Below are 23,735 nucleotides of genomic sequence, written 5' to 3'. Positions count from 1 at the left end.
GTAGCAGGGTGGCAAAATGCCACATCATTAGCTCTGCTGTGCAGAGGCCAGCCCATAGGGCCTTTTTTGTCACGCTACCAATCTGAACCACAATGAGGATATCATAAGGTCCACTGAAACATCAACTTAGTTGCATTCTAATACCAGTCAGTCCACATTGTGATAGTTAAAGCTACATAGAATTACTCAGCATACACAATATGTAATTCAAACAAGAACACAATTTAGTTGATATGTTAAGGGCTGGTTTCCCAAAGTATTAAAAAATACCACTTATCATGAAATAGGACTGAGTTTTTGACATGAGTTTTGAGAATATAAACTAGTGAACCAGTCACTATGGCACTGTGGTTTGTTAAGGAGAATTAAAACAGTGTTGACTTAAGAGTTTTGTTCAGTATTGGATATCATTTCTGATTAAATTAACCAAAGCAAAACTTACCATGCTTTGTGTTGTTGGTCTTGCAGTGTTAGATGAAACAGGGGAAATGGTAATGCTGCTCATCACTTTGTTCTGTGTCGTCCGAGTTGTGGAAATTTGGCGAGGGGAGCGCAACACTGTCCCCGTAGACAGGGTTAGTTCTTTGCTGTCTGTAACTGCAGACGCCGGCCTGACTACCATCTTTGATGTCAGGTTGTTGCCCAGATGAATATGGATCTTGTTATCGTCTGTGGTGGTGATAATGCTTGTATTGTTGTGACCCTTCCTTATGGGCATTGGGACCATCTGTTTTTCAGGAGTAACCTTGAATACAGCCCGGCCCATGGTCATCTCTTGAGGCTCTAGAGAAGTAGAGGATTCTTGTACTGTTGTGCTATTAAGTGTCATAATGGTGACAGGAGACATGGGCCTTCCTATGATAGAGGAGGAAGTTCGACTGCTGTCCGGAGACTTGGCCCTGGATATAGTAGTGATAGTGACTGGAGATTTGGTTCTTTCTGGACCTTGAGGTGCATTGGTGGACTTTCCCCGAAGAGTTGCAGCAGAGTGTGCTGGAATGATTGTAATTCTGGATTTAGATTGTGATGTGTTTGGATTTAGTGGAGTTGAAGTGGAGAAAACACCCCCAGCAGTGGTGCTGCTGATCTCAAGTGTGGCAATGTTGTTTTGGTGGTCCGGTGTTACTCGAATGTGTAAAGGCTGCCCTGGTTTGTGGGCCATGGTCATGTCAGTATTTCCTGTAATATGTGGTGTTTTTTCCAGGATGGTTTCATGAGAGTTGGTATCTTTCTTCCTCATCCAAGGAATCCAGGATTTCTTCACACTGAGCTCACTTCCAGAGGAAGAGGAACGCTCAATGCCTCTTGTCTTCTCTGTTGGCTTCTTCATGCTCTTCTGTCTTAAATTGTTCATGATGTGATTCTCTTCTTGAACAGACTTCCTGATAAAACCTGCTGGGGTATCATCCTCTGTTGGCCCATTGCACAAGGCCTCTGTTTGTACCCCAGTGGATGTCACAGCAATGTCCACCATCCTTCTCCCGTTCAAACTTGGCCTTAATGCGCGGCTGTGACGCTTTGCAATTTCCAGTTCTTTGGTAAGATGGAGAACTTCAGTGCCTATGTTCTTGGCTCTTTGTTCTTCTTCAAAAAACCTCTGCTGTAGGACTGAGTAATCCACTTGCAGTTGAGAAAGCTGATCCTCCTTGTGCATCAGTTCATGTATCTTCTCCTTGAGAGCTAGCACATCTGACTGCAGCTCCCTGTTTTTGATCTCCTCTCTCTTGTACTGTTGTCGCAGGTCATCCTCTTGGCTATCCTCTTCTCCTTTCTCAATGGCTTTGTTCCTTGCTATCTGACTCCGCATGGCCTCTACTTGCTGTGAAAGTATGTTCGCTTTGTCTTGTTCCGTTAGAAACCTTTTCTCCAAAATGTCGTACTGATCTTCTGTTTTTATCAGGTCTCCTTCCACAACTTCAAGCTGTTTGAGGCGATTTCTTAGATGCTCGATCTCAAAGGTTAGCTCTTTAATTTTGTTTTCGTCTTTTTTTCCAACTTCAGATATTCTTCCTTGCTCACATTTCACTGCATTTTTCCCGGGCAACCTTTCTGCTTGCTCCAACCCATCTAACCTCTTTTTCATTTGGCTGACTTTTGAAAGAAGATCTTTTGTTTTATCGGTTTCATAGGCAAGCTTGGTACTGATGTCTCCCTTTTCATTAGTTAGAATCTCAACCTTAGTTTCCATTTCTGATTTGAGCTTCAAGAGCTTTTTGCTTTCTTCTATCAATTTCTCAGTCACCTCCATAACCTTACTTTGCTCAGCTTTGACCATCGTACTCAAATCCTCCTTTGTCTTTTCACCGGATGTCATTCTTTCCAACAAAATCTTTCGCTCCGCCATCAAAGCTACAGTCAGTGACTTCAGCTTACCTAAGTCATCTTTTAAGTTTAGCTCAGACTTTTCTAACTTGAGTTCAGAGGATTCCAGCTCTTTCATCCGGATCTTGAGTGTAACAACTTCATCAGAAAGCTTTTTGGTCAGGCACTTCTCTTTTTCTAAAGCAGTGCCTATTTGAGAACACTCGTTTTTGCTTATGGTAAAGGCACCTTTAAGTTTCTCTAACTCAATCATTCTTTTCTGGAGTTTCTCCACCTCCAGCCTAAGTTCTTTACTTTTGATGTCCTCCTCTTGTAGTTTCTTCCTGAGCTCCTTGCACTGATTTTCGGTTTTGGTGATTTCTTCATCGTTTCCCTCCATCTCCAGGACACGCTTCCTTAAATTCTCTAATTCTGTAATTAAGTTAGAGTTTGCACACTCCCCTTTGCCAATTTTGTCCCTCATTTCCTGCAACTCTTCTTCAGATTTCCTCAATGCCTCGTTGCGCTCCTTTAGCTCATCCACTGTATGTAAAAGCTCTACAATTTTAGAATTGAGTTGACGGTTGAGGAGCTCCTGACTGGCCAGCTTAGCATTTGTCTCTTCATACTGCTGAGCAAGAGTGGCATTTTTCTCTTTAAGATCAGCCTCTAAGCTCAGAACCCTGTGGGCATCCTCTTGAGCGTGCTCCCTGGCTTCAACCATTATCTGCTTCTGTTGCTGAAGCTGCTGGCTCAGTTCCTGGACACGCTGACTTTGTTGGTCCATTTGCTCCAGGTGTTGTTGACGCTCATTGACCAACATGAGGGCAAAGGACTTCAGCTTAACCAACTCTTCTTGCACCTTGGCAAGACGTTTAGAGTGCTCTTTCTCCTTTTTTACTTGGAAGGCTTTCTCGTTGTCAAGCAGCCTCTTCAGTCTGAAAAGGGCAATAAAAATTTTTTAGGAGTCACATTAGTTTAACATCTCGTAAATGTGTCATGAGTCATTGTTAGAACAAAGATGTATTATTTTTTGTATTGGACATTTCCTGCATGTCAGTGGAAAACCAAAACCCATTATATACTGTATTTGAAATAAATCGTCCTTGATTGAATGTAATGTAGAAACATTTGATTTGATTTCCATCTCCAGATAAGTTTTTTATGCTTATCCTAAAAATCATTCTGTACAGCACACTGACAACAACAACACACTCCATTGTTGCACAAAACTAGCAGGTTATCGGCACAATCAACACTTGAAAAAATATTTAGGGCTGTCAAAGTAAATGCAATAACAATTGGGATTCATCACAAATATGTATCACTTTAATCATGCATAAACATCAATTAATCGAACAATTTATTTTGACCGCACAAGCTCTTTTACCTTTACCACGGATGGTTGCTATATGGTCAGTGATCATGTCAATTTATACACCCGTGAAAAGAGGAGTAAAGAGATTTTGACTGGTATGCTCGGTGGCAAATTTAGCTTTAAACTACACTCTGATGGCATTGTATTGCTGTGACTAGGTTTTGAGCAAATAAATTATTCGAATAAAAAATACAAATAATTTCTTGTTTGACATTCTGACGGTAAAATCGTATTTGTGTCAAAATATTGGGGTCTTTTTTAAAGTTATTTGCAACTAAGGCACATGCTGCAATAAATGGTGGTATTCAAAATTAAAAAGTAGTAATTTTAAAGTTAATTGTTTGACAGCACTATAATAATTACAACAGGTTCTCCCAAACAAGTCACATATTATTGTTAGTTTATTATAGAGACTCAAACTGATCTCTGAAGTGTACTATCCATTCACCAAGTAGACTTATGTATGTTGCTTTCAAATCTGTTCATGCTTGTTCAAAGTTTCAACTAAATCAATGCAAAACAGATTACATGTAAATTGACTTGTTCCCCTTGTCCAACAAAAATACCAGTACCTACGTTTGTAATATGAGCAGGGCACATTTGCAATGCAAAGACACCTAAATTACTGTCAACATATTTCACAGTTGCAATGTATCTATGAAAATGAATGTTAACGGAAAGTATCTCAACTAGAACTTACCAGTGTTATGATGCTCTACAGGTAGCACAGACATAATTACTGTGATACAAAATCCCATCAGAAAGCGTGACTAGTAGCCCAGACTGCTTTTTCCAAAACGCTCCTCTTTCGCATCCCAAGTATGCATGTTTAAACATGCATGTAAAAAAGGTGAATATATACAGTGCAGAACGATTGAATCTCTAGTGCATGATGTCACCTCATCCATATACAGCATTGTGTCATTTTGTGAGAGGGAGAGAGAGACGGAGAAAGAGAGAAAGACTATGAACTGCTCTTCTGTGGATACTGAAAGGGGTGGGATCTTTGCCACTAGAGGAGCACTCTGCAAAACTCCCCCAATTTTCCTGCTTCCATGCAGCACTGGCATGTTTGAGTGAAGGCCAGTCCTAACACTTTTCAAAGCCCTTTCTGAGGAAAAACTTTCTCACCCAATTTTTGTTCTTCGTTTGTTTTTTATTTTAAGGAACTTTCCCTTTTATGATTCTGTAAGGTTAAAAAACCTGTCAATAAGACAAGAGGGAATGTTTACTGGAGTTCTACTTGAGGAAAAGATGATGAGAAAACGAGATATGGACTTGATTGATTTGTCTTTTTTAAAGGGAAGAAGATTGGAGATTAACGAGGATGTAACCAGGGAAAATTACATACAGGGCTATTTATGATTCTTATTCAAAACAGTCTAGTTTCTATTTAATACATTTATCCACAGCCTTTGACTCAAAATGTTAAAAATAGTTGCCAAATGAGCTATTATGATTTGCTGCTTCCCAGCAGCAAAAGGCATTACTGCAATATTGTAAACAAACTTTCATGGCCTTCTGTAGCCGCCTTGGAGCAGGTGACACCAGAATAGAAGCGCCATTTTTCTGCATATTTTGTTATATTATGGGTCAGAATCAATCCTCTCAAAACAGTGGGGCTTGGTTGGTAGAGCAGCAGTGCCAACAACTTGAGGGTTCCAGGTTCAATCCCAGCTTCCGCCATCCTAGTCATTGCCGTTGTGTCCTTGGGCAAGACACTCTTCCACCTGCTCCCAGTGTCACCCACACTGGTTTGAATGTAGTTTAAAAATGTAGAAAATGGGTTTCACTATGTAAAGCGTTTTGAGTCTCTACAGAAAAGCACTACATAAATATAATTCAAGTATTTCAGATATTTTTTAATGTTTTTATATTTTTTTTAAATCAGATTTTTTAATTCATAGCAGCAAACATCATCACTGTTGTGACAATTTTATGTTTCTGTGTGCTTTATTTGTCTGCATCTAGGGTATAAATCAATCAAGGTTTTGAAAAAACAAGCCTTAAATGGGTCATATTGTGATTTTTTTTATTGTATATTTGTAATTTAAAACACTTCCTTATGGTCTACATCATCATTTTCTTAATCATAGGACCCATTGTCTGCGATGAGGTGGCGACTTGTCCAGGGTGTACCCCGCCTTCCGCCCGATTGTAGCTGAGATAGGCTCCAGCGCCCCCCGCGACCCCGAAGGGAATAAGCGGTAGAAAATGGATGGCTGGAAGGACCCATTGTTCAGAACCATGTATAGAGAGAGTATGGCCAACTCGGTTTCAAAGTTAGCAGCAAATTGGCGCCTTGTAGTCACCTGAGGGGCTTTGAATCAATCATTTAAGACAGGGGTCCCCAAACTATGACCCTCGGGCCGGATAGGCGGAAAAACCCTAGTTAAAAGAAAAAAAAAAATATATATATATATATATATATATATTTTTTTTTTTTTTTTTTTTAATTACTGTTTTTTTTTATTTGTCCTTTCTAATCCATTTTCTACCGCTTGTTACTCTCTGGGTCTTCTAGCCGCTCAGGCAAATCATATTGTCTAAAAATGCATTTTCCCATCGATAACGTGACATCATCGTGCCGCATTGTCTTTCAGTCAATTAGTGCGCGAGGCATATACATATATATATATATATATATATATATATATATATATATATACATATATATATATATATATATACTGTATATATATATATACTGTATATATATATATATATATATATATATATATATATACACCAGTGACGTGCAGTCACTAGAGGCAGGTGAGGCGGGGCCTCACCTGCCATCATGGAAAGAAAAATAATGTAAAAAGAAAAAAAAAAATTAAATTGTTATATGTATCCAGTGATTATACTATAAAGTTATTTTCCATTTAACTTCACCAGTTTTAGATTATTTTTATTCAAAATCGCTGAATTTTCACATTTGCCGTTCAAATACTGAGAAGAGACGGTGCGGTGAACAGCAGCCAGTTGAGGCACGTCACTCAGTGCCGCAACATGGATTGCGCAATGACTCGGCTAACTGCTGGCCTGCTGTGCAGATACACCTGCAGACTGCAGGTGTACCTAATTCACAACTCCTCCAACACGAACATTATTGTTTTTGCACTTTTTGGCTTCTTATTAAATAACTTTTGTAACCTATTTTCATGGGCTTTCCTCTTTGTGATGTTAAGTTCCTGTTATGCGCTGTTATACAGTATATGCCTTGAGCTCTTATTTTGAAGGCGCTAAGAGCGGAAGTGATGTCACGTTGCGGAGGTTTTTGAAAGAACGTAAATAAAGTGGTCCTTGTGTAAACTGGAGCCTCCGTGTTTGTTATTTTGTAGTTTCATACAGTATAGGCGACATTTATAAACCCTCGGTTACACTTTTTTAAATAGATTCAATCTTGCACGTGGAAAGTTTAAGTGAGGGCTTTAGTTGCGGCGCATGGACTTAATTTATAAGTAAAGGTAAGACCATAATAGCGTTTTTTTTAATTAAATGTGCTTTTTTGTGTGCTACAGTTTGTATGTGTAAAGTTAAAGTTAAGTTAAAGTACCAATGATTGTCACACACACACTAGGTGTAATGAAATTTGTCCTCTGCATTTGACCCATCCCCTTGATCACCCCCTGGGAGGTGAGGGGAGCAGTGGGCAGCAGCGGCGCTGCGCCTGGGAATCATTTTTGGTGATTTAACCCCCAATTCCAACCCTTGATGCTGAGTGCCAAGCAGGGAAGAATGCTGGTATGAGCTTTTAAACATAACCCGTTAACTGCTGCCAATCAAATGGTGAATAAGATACTCTTTAGGGTTCGTATATGTTTGTATATCTGACTGTGATGAAGTCAGTGCCTCACCAGCCATCAACCTCACCGCACGTCACTGATATACACATATATACACATATACATACAGCCCGGCCCCTGACCAAATTTCCTTTGGCCATACTCTCTCCATTTGGCCAAAAGCCCCTCACAGGACTACCGGGCAACATTTTGTTGCCAACTTTGAAACCGCGTTGGCCAAACTCTCTCTCTATACATGGCTCTGCCATTGTTGGGCTGCGAGCGCCCCCTGGAAGGCCGCCCAAAAATATCTGTTTCTCAGCTGTGGGCCGTATGAGCCACAGCTGTACTCAGTTGTAATCCACTTTTCCACCACTTGTGGCAGTAATGACAATATCAAACAAACAGAAGAAGTCTGGGGCTAATGTCTTAGAGAAGTATCTTAAGCGCAAAATGTATTACTGAAGCGGTGAAGCTCTATTTTCATTTGCACTTTCAATGACGGTTTTGTTAAGAAACATGCTCATTATTAATATACTTAATGTATTTTAGCGCATTATAATTATAACAAATGTGAGGTAGCGACTTGTCCAGGGAGTACCTCGCCTTCTGCCCGAATGCAGCTGAGATAGGCTCCAGCACCCCCCGTGACCCCAGGAGGGACAAGTGGTAGAAAATAGATGCATGTATTTTTCATCAGTTATTCATGATTCCCTTCTTATGCGCTATATTTGGTTACCACTTATGTTTCTAATCAGACTGACCTAAGCCTTAGGTTTATGTGTTCAATAAAAAACCATCTTTGTGATTAACACTTGCTTTCATATCATTTGACAAGGTTGTAAACAGTAAGTAGATTAGTTATAATTATTGAATATGATTAAAATCAAGAGTAAGATTGTTAATTCGGTATTAATATTTGAGTAGGCCCTGGTCTCCTCTGTAGTGGAAAAGTTGGGTTTCGAGGTCTAAAAGGTTAAGAACCCCTGGTCTACAAAACATGCAATGTTCATGCTTTGTCAGAATTTAGTTTTACAGACCATCTTCAAGGTACTTTCCGACTGTCTCCTCAGAATGTTTTGTGGGCGGTCTTATTTACGTGCTGAAGTCCTCCTTCAGGTCAAACCTCCACCCTGTCAGCCACAGCCATCTTGTAGTTTTTAGCGCTTCCATATCGAGTTTACTGACAGATAAAAGTTAGACCTATACGCTACTTTTTATTAGAAATGGCAACAGCGGAGGATTTTAGCGTGCATGTGCATGTACGAGCCAGTCTGCCCAACAACAAGAGGATAGAGAAAAATAAAGAACTTATTGACTAAAATTTTGGACTACAACTGAATAAAAATGGCGAACTCGCGCCAAGCTCTTCGGATAAACCTTTACCATATGTGGAGGTATCAGGCAGGTTACTAAGGCAAATTATGTCACTAAAGCAGTGGTTCTTAACCTTAATGGAAGTACCGAACCCCACCAGTTTCATGTGCGCATTCACCGAACCCTTCTTTAGTGAAAAATATTTTTTATTTTTTTTTCCAAATTCAAGACAAAGTTATATGTTTTTGGTAACACTTTAGGATGGGGAACATATTCTTAGTAACAAAGACTAAATTTAGAGTAATTTGGACACTCGGGGAACATATTCTAAGTAACAAAGACTTCATTTAGAGTAATTTGGACACTCGGGGAACATATTCTAAGGAACAAAGACTTCATTTAGAGTTATTTGGACACTCGGGGAACATATTCTAAGTGACAAAGACTAAATTTAGAGCTATTTGGACACTCGGGGAACATATTCTAAGTAACAAAGACTAAATTTAGAGTTATTTGGACACTCGGGGAACATATTCTAAGTAACAAAGACTTCATTTAGAGTTATTTGGACACTAGGGGAACATATTCTAAGTAACAAAGACTTCATTTAGAGTAATTTGGACACTCGGGGAACATATTCTAAGTGACAAAGACTAAATTTAGAGTTATTTGGACACTCGGGGAACATATTCTAAGTGACAAAGACTAAATTTAGAGCTATTTGGACACTCGGGGAACATATTCTAAGTAACAAAGACTAAATTTAGAGTTATTTGGACACTCGGGGAACATATTCTAAGTAACAAAGACTTCATTTAGAGTTATTTGGACACTAGGGGAACATATTCTAAGTAACAAAGACTTCATTTAGAGTAATTTGGACACTCGGGGAACATATTCTAAGTGACAAAGACTAAATTTAGAGTTATTTGGACACTCGGAGAACATATTCTAAGTAACAAAGACTACATTTAGAGTTATTTGGACACTCGGGGAACATATTCTAAGTGACAAAGACTAAATTTAGAGTTATTTGGACACTCGGAGAACATATTCTAAGTAACAAAGACTACATTTTGAGTTATTTGGACACTCGGGGAACATATTCTAAGTAACAAAGACTTAATTTAGAGTTATTTGGACACTATGGGAACATATTCTAAGTAACAAAGACTTAATTTAGAGTTATTTGGACACTCGGGGAACATATTCTAAGTAACAAAGACTTAATTTAGAGTTATTTGGACACTAGGGGAACATATTCTAAGTAACAAAGACTAAATTTAGAGTTATTTGGACACTCGGGGAACATATTCTAAGTAACAAAGACTAAATTTAGAGTTATTTGGACACTCGGGGAACATATTCTAAGTAACAAAGACTTAATTTAGAGTTATTTGGACACTATGGGAACATATTCTAAGTAACAAAGACTTAATTTAGAGTTATTTGGACACTCGGGGAACATATTCTAAGTAACAAAGACTTAATTTAGAGTTATTTGGACACTATGGGAACATATTCTAAGTAACAAAGACTAAATTTAGAGTTATTTGGACACTCGGGGAACATATTCTAAGTAACAAAGACTTAATTTAGAGTTATTTGGACACTTGGAGAACATATTCTAAGTAACAAAGACTTAATTTAGAGTTATTTGGACACTCGGGGAACATATTCTAAGTAACAAAGACTTAATTTAGAGTTATTTGGACACTAGGGGAACATATTCTAAGTAACAAAGACTTAATTTAGAGTTATTTGGACACTCGGGGAACATATTCTAAGTAACAAAGACTTAATTTAGAGTTATTTGGACACTCGGGTAACATATTCTAAGTAACAAAGACTCAATTTAGAGTTATTTGGACACTCGGGGAACATATCCTAAGTAACAAAGACTAAATTTAGAGTTATTTGGACACTCGGGGAACATATTCTAAGTAATAAAGACTTAATTTAGAGTTATTTGGTTAGGGTTAGGGTTAGGGTTAGAGGGTTAGGGTCAGGGTTAGGGGTTAGGGTTATAATAAGGCCATGCCGAATAAGGCATTAATAAGTTCTTAATAATGACTAGTTAAGAGCCAATATGTTACTAATTTGCATGTTAACAAACAACTAATTAATGGTGAATATGTTCTCCATACTAAAGTGTTACCATGTATTTTTACTGGTGCACAAAATGAACCGTGCATGAACATCACCTTGTTCAAACAACAAAACCAACACAGTGCATAAACTCACAACAAATTACACACCTGCAAACCAGTCAGCTGTTGCCGTATCCGTAATACGGCGATAGGGAGAAGTTTGTATTTACACGTTGAGTCGGGTGTGTTTTGACCTCCGCCGAACCCCTGAGCCTGACTCACCGAACCCCTAGGGTCCGATCGAACCCAGGTTAAGAACCAGTGCACTAAAGTTTCAAATTCCAAACAACTCGTTTGGACCAAGTTTTCAAGGTGGGTCCAAAGCGCGTCCCAAGAGGCTCTTAGCAACCCGCAACTTGCCTTTTATAGGCTTGAGACTTATTATAAAAATAAAATAGAATACAAAAAAAAATAACAGCAAAATTGAAAATATAGAAAAAAAAGTTGAAATATTAATGATAATACTACTACTACTGATAATATGCTAACATGCAGGCTGTATGTTCGTTAAATGTACGTATGTCTTTACAAAACTAAAAATATCAAAATGGCCCTCTTTTTTAGTTTGCAGCACTCTGGAAAAATTTCAGACACCCAAGCTTTGAAGCTACCTCCTACCTACCAGCAGAAGAAATACTTTTCTTTGAGCCACAACTCTTCAGAAATGGCTACATATAACTGCATGTTAAGAAAAACAAGAAAATCCCCTTTGTATGTTATAAAAATCTGTTGCAACTCAAGGGTGGTAATTTTTGTGTGTGACTCATATTCAAGAGTTGAATGTGTTCCTTTGTTGAGCATCAACTATCATGTCACTTAGATATTTGAGGTCCTTGACATACACATTGATCTGTTATCTGGACGGCATTAATTGCTGATGGTTCCCAGTGTGAAAGAGCTTATTTGGTGCTCATTTTCTGCATTCCTAGGAATGTTTGGCACAAGACTATTTCTTTTTTTTTCTCAGTCAGCTCTCACTCAGAGGCCAGGGAGACATCACGCTAATGGAAAAATAGATTTTTCCATTTCAGCTAAGGGAGAGGATGGCATAGTACTGTAGAGCAGTGGGCAAAAATATATGTTAGTATGGATGTTGGCATTTTGTATATTTTTGCAAAATGTATTATTGCATGTATTTATCTTTACTATGGTATGGTATGTTTACATTCATGTGTACAGCATGGAACAGCTGGTTTACCTTTTTAAAATTGTGTATCCTTTTCCGATAAGCAGCAGTAAAGCACAATATGGTCTCTGTTGCAAACGATGTGTTGCCGTTAAAGATGTCCCGATACAACTGTTTCACTTCCGATATGACACAGATGTTAGTGCTTGGCTATGTGGATTTTGTGCACTTTTGAATGCGTTGTATTACACGCTCACAAATCTGGATGTGCTAGCTCAAATCTTACACGGCAGAAGTGTCGCAAAAGTCTTGTGTAAGTAGACAGCCTATTGAGGGTTCTTTCTGTTTAGGGACAAACAGACAACTCAATACACATGTACGTACATCTAAATACACATTTATATACAGACATAAAAATTAGTACACACGAACGTGAATTAGATTACACGCGCACAGATTGAGATACAGGTTTGCAAATAATTTTGCTACAATAATACAACAGTACTTCCATACAATGGTAGTGACCATTCAATGAATGGCGGAAAAGATCATCAGGACTCCTCTTCCTCCTATCCAGGAAATCGCAAAAAGCCGCTGCCTGACCAGGGCTCAGAAAATCTACAAAGACTCCTCCCACCCCCACCAAGGACTGTTTTCACTGCTGGACTCTAGAAAGAGGTTCCGCAGCCTCCGAAGCAGAACCTCCAGGTTCTGTAACAGCTTCTTCCTCCAGGCCGTAAGACTCTTGAACTCATCATAACTAAATTATCCCCTCAACTCCCCCCAAAATGGATTAACTCGCTGGAATAAAAAAGACAATATAACATACATCCATAAACATGGACGCATGTGAAAAAGTGCAATATATTTATCTGTACAGTAATATATTTATTTATTTATATATATTTATTTATTTATTTATATATATTTATTTATTTTATATATATATTATATATATTATTTGTATATATTTATTTATTTATATATGCACCTTATTGCTTTTTTATCCTGCACTACCATGAGCTTATGTAACGAAATTTTGTTCTCATCTGTGCTGTAAAGTTCAAATTTGAATGACAATAAAAAGGAAGTCTAAGTCTAAGTCTAAGTCTATGAGCACATTCATACCAGAATGGCATAAAAATGTATCCTAAATGTTGTATTCAAAAATTAAACTGAAAGTCATGAATTAAGTTTCAAGTCCTGTTTTGTCAAGTCTTCCAAACAGTGACTTAAGTCAACTTGAGTCAAAGTTGTTTTGACTGAAGCACCGATCTGTAGTCACAGCCGCTTAGCCAAGCTTGACTTTAAAGCCTCGATTGCTCTCTCTGAACTGCCCTGGACACTCATTTATGCAGACATGCATTTAGCCAGCCGCAGGGCACATGAGTCAGGTTAAAAGGTCAACACAATATTCACTTTTTACTCTACTCTACTATTTTTCTTCATCTGTTTCAAAAGAACACATCTTTCAGTCAATTACAGGTCACATAAATGTCCCTCCATGGTTTTACAGGCTTTTTTTACGAGTGTCTCAGCCCAAATTGCTTGATTTCAGGGCAGCTTTTTCAGAAAGTTACGCAAAAGTTGCAATGTTTTGAGGGTTATTTAGATTTTTAATATATTGTCAGCTTATGATTTTACAAATTTGTCATCAACTCAGTGGCCTAGTGGTTGGAGTGTCCGCCCTGAGTTCAAACCCCGGCCGAGTCATACCAAAGACTATAAAAATGGGACCGATTACTTCCCTGCTTGACACTCATCATCAAGGGTTGGAATTGGGGGTTAAATCACCAAAAATTATTCCCGGGCGCGGCCACCGCTGCTGCTCACTGCTCCCCTCACCTCCCAGGGGGTGATCAAGGGTGATGGGTCAAATGCAGAGACTAATTTTGCCCATACCGAGTGTGTGTGTGACAATCATGGGTACTTTAACTTAATATTTTAAGTGTTCTCTGTAACTGTGAAACACTATAATGTGTGGTCACATTAAGTAATCATTTTAAGTTGCAGCTCCATGTTACTACATGGGGGTGTTCCAATCTGATTGAGTTGGTAATGAAGGCATTGTGTTCTCGGCTTTAGTCAGTCGGAAAACACGACCAGTTATTTTTAACTAAGGGTGGTTACTTTTCACATTTGAATCGATACAGTACCAATTTCCGATACCTGGGAAACAATACTGGTACTCAACAGTACTAATTTTCGGTACTCTTGTGTGTGTTCAAGTGTGTTAATAAATGTTATTTGTTTAGAAAAAAAGTCTAATTTTTTATTTAAATCTGAGCTGTGCTGTCCAGTTGTCTTGTTTTCTTACACTTCTTTCTCTCATTTGAAAGTACTGTACTTTACTGTATTATATAGTAGACTTTGCATGCAGTTCCAAATCCAAGACGTTAGATGGCAGTAGTGTATAGACTACAATATGTTGTCTTAGCCAGGAAGTAGTCTTTGCCATTAAGTTGAATGTGCCTGTGTTTTTAAGCCCTACAAAGTGTATCAAAGTGTCACTCCCGTGTGGGTCTGTACAGCCACAGCAGGCGCTGCATCCCCAACTAAAGCATATCCAAGGGGCGCCAATCCATTGTCTTCCGAGACATACGGATGCCAACAACAACAACAACAACAACAACAAAGTGTTTAAACTGTATTTTATTTATTCCACACCAGATGTTTAATTGTAACATGCATTTAATAGTAGTTTTGATTACTCAAATTTTAAAGTGTTGAAATCGCCATGTAAAATCGCTAATGCTAATCTTGAGCATGTCTATGGCAAATTCAATGTAAATTAGCATCAAGCTAGTCCATTTTGAAAAGTGAAGCCTAATTGTATTTTTGAGCACCTTCTTTTTGCTTTGTTAGCATGGAAAATTGTAACATTACCTAGCAGCAGTTCGGCTGAGTGCTTGACTGCTTGTTTCCCGTCCAAGTACTTGAGCCGGTGCCATTCTGCACCCGGATGTGGTGTCGTGTACAACAATGGTATCGAAATATGTCATCATTTGATTTTACGTGAATATGGACCTGGTAGTACCGACAGAGTTCGGTTGGTACCTATAAAAGAACTGAATTTGGTGCACATCCCTATCTGTGATTACTTTCATTGGTAAGGCAGTTAGTGCATATGAGCAGTGTATTTAATCTCTGTACTGTACATCTGTGTGATGTAGCATCCAATTTTTGATAATGGAGGGTATGCAGTGTGCTTCCCTTTATCTTGCTCAGACCTCCCACCATCTTCCCCTATGACCAAAAAGCAAAGGGCGCATAGGAATGGCCTTGTTTCCGCCTCAGCAACCCCTTTGCACATCTGAAGTTTCTACTCTGCTCACCTCTATTGCCTCGAGCTACACTATATTGCCAAAAGTATTTGGCCACCCATCCAAATGATCAGAATCAGGTGTCCTAATCACTTGGCCCGGCCACAGGTGTATAAAAGCAAGCACTTAGGCATGGAGACTGTTTCTACAAACATTTGTGAAAGAATGGGCCACGCTCGGGAGCTCAGTGATTTCCAGCGTGGAACTGTCATAGGATGCCACCTCTGCAACAAATCCAGTCGTGAAATTTCCTCAATCTGAAATATTCCAAAGTCAACTGTCGGCTTTAATATAAGAAAATGGAAGAGTTTGGGAACAACAGCAACTCAGCCACAAAGCGGAAGGCCACGTAAACTGACAGAGAGGGGTCAGCGGATGCTGAAGGGCATAGTGCAAAGACTTTCTGCACAGTCAGTTGCTACAGAGCTCCATGTGATCTTCCAATTAGCCCACGTACAGTACACCGAGAGCTTCATGGAATGGATTTCCATGGCCGAGCAGCTGCATCTAAGCCATACATCACCAAGTCCAATGCAAAGCGTCGTATGCAGTGGTGTAAAGCACGTTGCCACTGGACTCTAGAGCAGTGGAGACGCGTTCTCTGGAGTGATGAATCACGCTTTTTCATCTGGCAATCTGATGGTCGTGTCTGGGTTTGGAGGTTGCCAGGAGAACGGTACATTTCGGACTGCATTGTGCCGAGTGTGAAATTTGGTGGAGGAGATATTATGGTGTGGGGTTGTTTTTCAGGAGTTGGGCTTGGCCCCTTAGTTCCAGTGAAAGGAACTTTGAATGCTCCAGGATACCAAAACATTTTTGACAATTCCATGCTCCCAACCTTGTGGGAACAGTTTGGAGCGGGCCCCTTCCTCTTCCAACATGACTGTGCACCAGCTCACAAAGCAAGGTCCATAAAGACATGGATGACAGAGTCTGGTGTGGATGAACTTGACTGGCCTGCAAAGAGTCCTGACCTGAACCCGATCGAACACATTTGGGATGAATTAGAACGGAGACTGAGAGCCAGACCTTCTCGACCAACATCAGTGTGTGACCTCACCAATGCGCTTATAGAAGAATGGTCGAAAATTCAGCCTTCCCAGAAGAGTTGAATCTGTAATAGCTGCAAAAGGTGGACCCACATCATATTGAACCCTATGGGTTATGAATGGGATGGCACTTCAAGTTCATATGTGAGTCAAGGCAGGTGGCCAAATACTTTTGGCAATATAGTGTATGTACTTCCCATTGTCAAACTCAGGCATTTGATGTTAGTGAGATGAACTTGTTCTCTGTGCTTGGTTGGCTTGCTGAAGACAACAGCACATTCTCCATCATTGATTCATGCAATCTCACTGTGGCTTATTTCCAGTCTACCTCTTCTGTTTAAAAAGTATTTGGATTTGTGTTCTGTTCGTCTTTAACTTTCTCTCGTTTTTTCACTGTCTACTGTCACCACCTCATACATCTTTTAACCTGCACATAAACATACATTTTCAAGTTTCCATGTTTTAGTGGGTAAATTATAATATATTGGAACATTAAAATGTTGACCTGCTACTCCTTTTTTGTTAATGTGTTGTTTTAAAATGAAAGTACTTGAAAGTATGTGAAAAGAAAACTATTTCCTGCAGAGTATCCATAATACTTTATGGGCCTGATCTACTAGGATCAAAATAACAAGTACCGTATTTTCCGGAGTATAAGTTGTACCGGAGTATAAGTCGCACCTGCCGAAAATGCATGACAAAGAAGGAAAAAAACACATATAAATCGCACTGGAGCTCGGCCAAACTATGAAAAAAACTGCGACTTATAGTCCGAAAAATACGGTATTTAAAGGGGAACTGCACTTTTTGGGGAATTTTACCTATTGTTCACAATCATTATGAAAGACATGACGATGGATGTTATTTTTCAATTTTTAATGCATTCTAAATATTAAATAAATGCGACGAAAAGTCTGCTTACAATGGAGCCCATAGGAGCCTTGCATTTTCACCTACAAAGTCCTTAAAAACATCCCAACACCTCCATTGAGGTTTCTTTATACATGATGTAAGTATATATGTAATGTAATAATGGGCACATTTATAATAACATTTAATATTTACATATTTTGCTCATTTAAAACATACGGGGCGCATTAATTAAAAAAATGCATCACAACGTTTGCTTTTTTCTACTTCATCACTGATTATTACTCATTGAAGACTTCATGAGAGCCAATAAACATAATAAAACATTGTTTACTGTACAATGTCTGCTGTCATTAGGATGCCGACTGCTCGGATGTTCATATATTCCCATTTAGATTAAGAATGAGCAATAATCTTCACGAAGAAACAGGAGAGAGGCATATTTTCATGTCATTCTGTCCATGGCTGCAATGGCTGTCGTAGCGTACCAACTTGTCGGAATACCTACTCAGACTTTTTCTGTCCAGATGAGAGGCATTATTTATGATCTAGAATAAATTTACAGGAAGTGAGGAAGCAGCAGACCACTCGATGATGAAAACATAGGGACACATGGTAGTGATCACGGTGCTGCTATAAATAGTTTGTCTGCGTTAGCGCTTACAATAACAATATCACTAATACTCGGTAAATTTTTGAATGGTAGTTTATTGGATTTCATGGGTGAAATAGTGTAGCTCCCATTGGCTCAGCTGTAAGCGGACTTTTATTTAAGTTTATCTAATATTTAAAATGCATTTAAAAAAATTGTCGTCATGTCTTTCCTAATTATTGGGAACAATAGGTAAAATTCCAAAATGTGCAGTTTCTCTTTAATAATGTGTGCAAACTATAAAATTGTCTGTACTATTAGTGGAGGTGTTGTGTTTGATCTACGAAGACTGTGTGTACGAGTAATAACAAGTGCAAAAGTGGTGCAGACTGCCCTATTTAAAATAGTACTATGTCGGCTGTCACTATGGAGACACTCATTCCCCTCCACATTTATGGCATCATATTCTCCAGCCTGGGGCGTTTCATCATGTTGTTGATATGCAACACACAAATATAATATGTACCACCTCGGCTATACTGAAGGGCAGTCTAGACAACAGAACCTAGTTTTAGCACACTGAAGGTGCACTCTGGGAGGTGCTGCGGTATTGTAAAAATGCTTATTGCAATAAGTTTTTTCATATAGCAGATATTATTTATATATATATATATATATATATATATATATATATATATATATATATATATACATATATATATATATATATATATATATATATATATATATATATATATATATATATATATATATATATATTTCCTATATTAAAAATCAAACACCATTAAAAAAAACGCCAGCAGACACCAAAACGTATCAATTGAATTGATCTCCTCTTTTGTCCCATCCCTTTGTGCGTAACTGTGTCATTTGTCCAATTTGTCATTTAGTTTAGGGTTAGTTCCAGTCTTAACAAATCACCATGCGAGCGCTTGATGATTATATTTGCATATACTCCCACTATTGTGGATGTTCTGATCATCAGCATATATTCTGTATATACATTAAAACAAACGCGCTAAATGGATTGCGCTCTTAAACTTGGGACGGTGTGGCTCGGTTGGTAGAGTGGCCGTGCCAGCAACTTAAGGTTTACAGGTTCGATCCCCGCTTTCGCCATCCAAGTCACTGTCCTTGTGTCCTTGGGCAAGACACTTTGCCCACCTGCTCCCTGTGCCACCCCCACTGGCTTAAATGTAACTTAGATAACGGGTTTCACTGTGTAAAGCGCTATTTCAATATTACTAATTCACTTAATTTTGCTCATTTAAGAGACACAATCCTCTGTGCATAAATTCAGTATATCAGCTTTGTGTGCGCTATCAAGTGTGTATGTGTTTAAACACAAGCAAATCTTTAGTAAATCAGGCTCTTTGTGATGCTAATGCTACTCGGACATCCATCCATCCATCTTCTACCGCTTGTCCCTTATGGGTCGCGGGGGGTGCTGGAGCCTATCCCAGCTGCACATGGACAAGTTGCCACCTCATCGCAGGGCCAACACAGGTATAGACAGACAACATTCACACTCACATTCACACACTAGGGCCAATTTAGTGTTGCCAATCAACCTATCCCCAGGTGCATGTCTTTGGAGGTGGGAGGAAGCCGGAGTACCCGGAGGGAACCCACGCAGTCACGGGGAGAACATGCAAACTCCACACAGAAAAATCCCGAGCCAAGGATTGAACCCAAGACCTTCGTGTTGTGAGGCACACGTACTAACCCCTGTTCCACCGTGCTGCAGCTACTCAGACAAACTTCTTAAAATGCAAAGCCTAAGACTTTTCAGGGAGTTTGAGTCATTCAGCACAGCAGAGGGGTTACTCATGTTAAAACAATATTATCAGGTTAACAATGATGATGGATTAAGGCGATTAGTCGCGTTAATTTGACAGCCCAAATAAAAAACATTTAATTATTGCAAAAAATGTGCACATTATTGTATGTGAATATTAGAAGATTAGATCCACAAACAGAGACAATGATATCATGCACGTCTTTCTCCCCTCACCTTTCTCTCTCCTGCTCGAGCAGGTTGGTGAAGTCGTCGCTCTTGTTCATGTAATCGATGTGTTTGCGTTTCTCACTGTTTAGCTCGTGCACAGTGCGACGGTGGCTCTTTTCAGCAAGCAGCAACTGACCCAGCATGCGTCTGTAGGTCTCTCTGTGCTTCTCCTGCAGGTGCTCCAGCTACAAAGAGCACAAACAATGAGCAAGCTGGAATCCTTTTTGATGTATAATTATAATCAACTTTCTAGAAAGACTGTTGTGACCGACCTCAATCATTGGCTTTTGGTACACTATGTGGTTGTGTGGGGGGCTGCCAATGATGACGTCGTCCCTTTGCAGGGCCTGGAGGGCCGAACTACCTTTTGCCGAGTTGTTTGCTGATGAAAGGGTATCTTGAGGGGTTTGTTTGGACTTTAGCATGCTGATAACATCTTCCCTTGCCTGCAGTCACACAGATATAAAGTGAGATTAGAAAAGCTTGAAGTGTACATTTACGTTTGAAGAATATATAGCTGCAGGAACTGATGAAATGGTGGACTAACATGATATATTCATTATTTGTCCTCGTTTATCACTCTGTTTTGGGGTTTTGTGGATGCCACATTTCTTTGCTTTTCAGAACTAATAAAATAATGGCTCATTTTCAGAGTTTGTTTCATGAAGTCATCTTTTGTTTATTTAATTGTTAGAGAAATACTTTATTTCTTTAAGGATGACATCTTTAATTTGGGTCTTAAACTGAAAATGTTTCATAATCCTAGTTTAATCATATGGAGCACCTAAAGTCTATCTTTTAACGTTAAGGAGTCGCCTGCATCCACAGGGTGGTGCTGTAGTCCCATTCAATGGTTGACTACAGTCTGCCCATTCAAACTGTGTCTCCATTTTTGGCATGGATTTAATGCTCCTGTGCAAGCATTTAATAAGATGGAATATCATTCCAGGGTCATATATCATATCATATCATATCAGCCCACCTGAACCTCTCCTTCCATGATTCCAAGCAGTTTGAGCATATCTTCTCTGGACAAGTTCATCATGGCACCTCCTTTTTCTCCAGACTTTGTGGAGTCCAACAATAGCTGTTTTTTGTCAAATATAATCTCCACTTTATCTTCACCCTCCTGCTGATGAACTTTGGCTTTCATGCTCTTCACAGCTCGACAAACGTCCTGCTCTTGGCCCATGTCGTGGTCACCCTGAGGGACCCCAAGCACCTCACTGGTCGGGGGGGACATCCCACTGCTTTTGGATCTCATCTCCAACCTAGGCCAAGGACAGAGAGGGGCATTTTTGTATTACAGTAAGTGTTACAGACTAATTCCTGATTCATGGGGCACATGCATAAATATCCATTAGGACTAAATGGATAAGATCAGGGATGGGCATAAGATAAAGGTGAGTCATAACTTGACATATGGGATCCATTATATGAATTTGTTTAATCTATTAAACGAACCTGAAATCTGATTTTAGTTATCCTTGTGGTAAATAATGGATACAGTGGGTTGTCAAGCTTATGAGATGCAATGCAAGTGTAATCCACTGTGAGACTATTCATGTTTTTTATTAATGGCTGTGATGGCGATGGAATCGATGAGTGATAATAACAGTGATTTGTTTGCTTGTTGTAGTTTTATGTTTTTAATCACTGTTGTGTTGGTATTCTTACTATTATTGTTATTGTTGTTGATATTGTTCATTTTTGTTTGACCTTTTTATTTGTTGTTTTGTGTTTTTGTGACTTGTCAATTGCTCGGTGGATTTCTATTCAAAGTGTTGCTGGGCTTGGATTGGTTAGTAATGGTATTATTATGTATTATTATTTTATTATTATGTAATATTTTGCTGGACTGATTGGTAGTCTGTGTGATTTTTGTAAATAAAATAGGACCAAGAAAACAAATGGGCATAATAACTGATTAGTTGATGAATTGATATTTAAGAATAATACCGGGATTTGTAACTAATAAAGAAATTAAGAAATTAAGGTAAAATGGAGTGTACTCCATGGCTGCCACCAGTAGAGGCGCTGTTGATTCAATGTCTGAAAAATAACCACTTGACGTTAGCTCTGTGTGTTGTGCTGTTTTATTTTGTTACAATACATTTTCATAGTTTCATTGTTAAAACAATTACCATGTCATTTAACAGATAATGTTTTTATAACACACATTTTCAAATATTTTTAAGAGAAAAACAGTTAATTAATTAATTAATTGTTAATTTTAAAGACATTTGCATGAGTGATGTATATATATATATATATATATATATATATATATATATATATATATATATATATATATATATATATATATATATATATTATCCTTGAGCGTAGCATTAAAACAAGTGAGAGTGAGTGTAGAGTTTGAGCAGACAATGCCGTATTGCTGTTCTGTTCTTGGGTGTTCCAGTCGTTCAAATATAATGGGTTGTACTTGTATAGCGCTTTTCTACCTTCAAGGTACTCAAAGCGCTTTGACACTACTTCCACATTTACACACACATTCACACACTGATGGAGGGAGCTGCCATGCAAGGCGCTAACCAGCACCCATCAGGAGCAAGGGTGAAGTGTCTTGCTCAGGACACAACGGACATGACGAGGTTGGTACTAGGTGGGGATTGAACCAGGGACCCTCGGGTCGCGCACGGCCATTCTTCCACTGCGCCACGCCGTCCCAAATAGAGAGATAGGAAAGAGCTTTCATAGAGTGGTTCATGAAGGTAATTAAGTCAGGGGAAAAAAACAAAACTGCGTCTAGAGAAATGTCTCTTAAAATTATCACTTTCATCATCTTGATGAATACTATCAGGCCGCTTGTGTCTGCAGCGATCACTTTGTAAATTGTTTGTTTGAACATGTGATTTGTTTCAGAAACTTGATGCAATCAAGTTTATTCTCTACTATATTAGTAGTGTTTGATAGTAGAACTAAACACAAAGAAAGGACAATAGATCACATTAGTTTGTGTTCTTTTGTGGTTGCTATGCCTAAATATAACTATGAAGACCTGGTTGTGCAAATGAAATAACGTCATGTTAAGCCCTGGTAATAAAAAATGTGATTGTTGGTCCAATCCATCGTATTTTCATTATCGATTTTCATAACAGAAAGTAAAAGCTTAGTTGTTGTTCTGCAGGAAAGCCAAGTGCTTCATTCGACACAGATGACCAGAATATAGCGTCTTTGGTGATATTTAATAGCATCAAGACAATATCCTTAACAGTATTAATAAACTTGATGAATAAATATCTCATAGGCTCAACAGTTTATACTATATCTGGTTATCGCTAGCAAACATTGCTGAAAAACAGGGACATCTATAGCTAAATAATGAGATAAAACATGAACTTCACACGATAAAAACAAACGCAGATATGAAATGTAGATGAGACTATCTGTAGCAGGAAATCAACTTCAAACAAACTTATTCATTTTCTCATTAGTGTCACGATCACAGCAGCACTGCACTCGTTATGTCAATCAAATACGTTACTTAGCGATGCACGAATAAGTTCAACTTTGTCTTTCACAGATTAATGCTTAATTTGTGGACCCTTCTGATGTAAAGACATGATGTGCCGCCAATCTTTTCTTCTGTAAATACCGTGAGTGTCAAGTGAAGTGAGTTAGCAGTAACCTATTGGTGATGATAAATGGTTTAATTTGTTAAAAAAATATTTTTCTTAAGAGTGTAAAAGTCCACTACATCCCATTTTAAATATTTTTTTCATGATCACTTTTGTACTTCCCTCTAAACGTTTCAAAATACGCCCAAATCTGCACTGATTCAGGTA

The 23,735-nt window shown here is 38.6% G+C and overlaps 1 protein-coding gene across 1 annotated transcript in view; it reads right to left on the bottom strand.

Annotated features, from left to right (window-relative positions):
- Positions 1-23,735, bottom strand: part of LOC133611280 (filamin-A-interacting protein 1-like) — a 56,131-nt gene that overhangs the window by 1,458 nt on the left and 30,938 nt on the right. Inside the window, exons 2-5 of the mRNA XM_061967976.2 lie at positions 20,906-21,194; positions 20,196-20,369; positions 19,930-20,108; positions 443-3,239 (exon numbers count right to left, since the gene is read on the bottom strand). Of these exons, the coding sequence (XP_061823960.2) occupies positions 443-3,239; positions 19,930-20,108; positions 20,196-20,369; positions 20,906-21,187 (3,432 nt within the window). The 5' untranslated portion in view covers positions 21,188-21,194. The remainder of the gene's footprint in view (positions 1-442; positions 3,240-19,929; positions 20,109-20,195; positions 20,370-20,905; positions 21,195-23,735) is intronic.

This window comes from Nerophis lumbriciformis, linkage group LG08 (genome assembly GCF_033978685.3).
Source record: "Nerophis lumbriciformis linkage group LG08, RoL_Nlum_v2.1, whole genome shotgun sequence".
Taxonomy (NCBI): domain Eukaryota; kingdom Metazoa; phylum Chordata; class Actinopteri; order Syngnathiformes; family Syngnathidae; genus Nerophis; species Nerophis lumbriciformis.
This window is presented reverse-complemented; position numbering and strand designations above follow the sequence as displayed.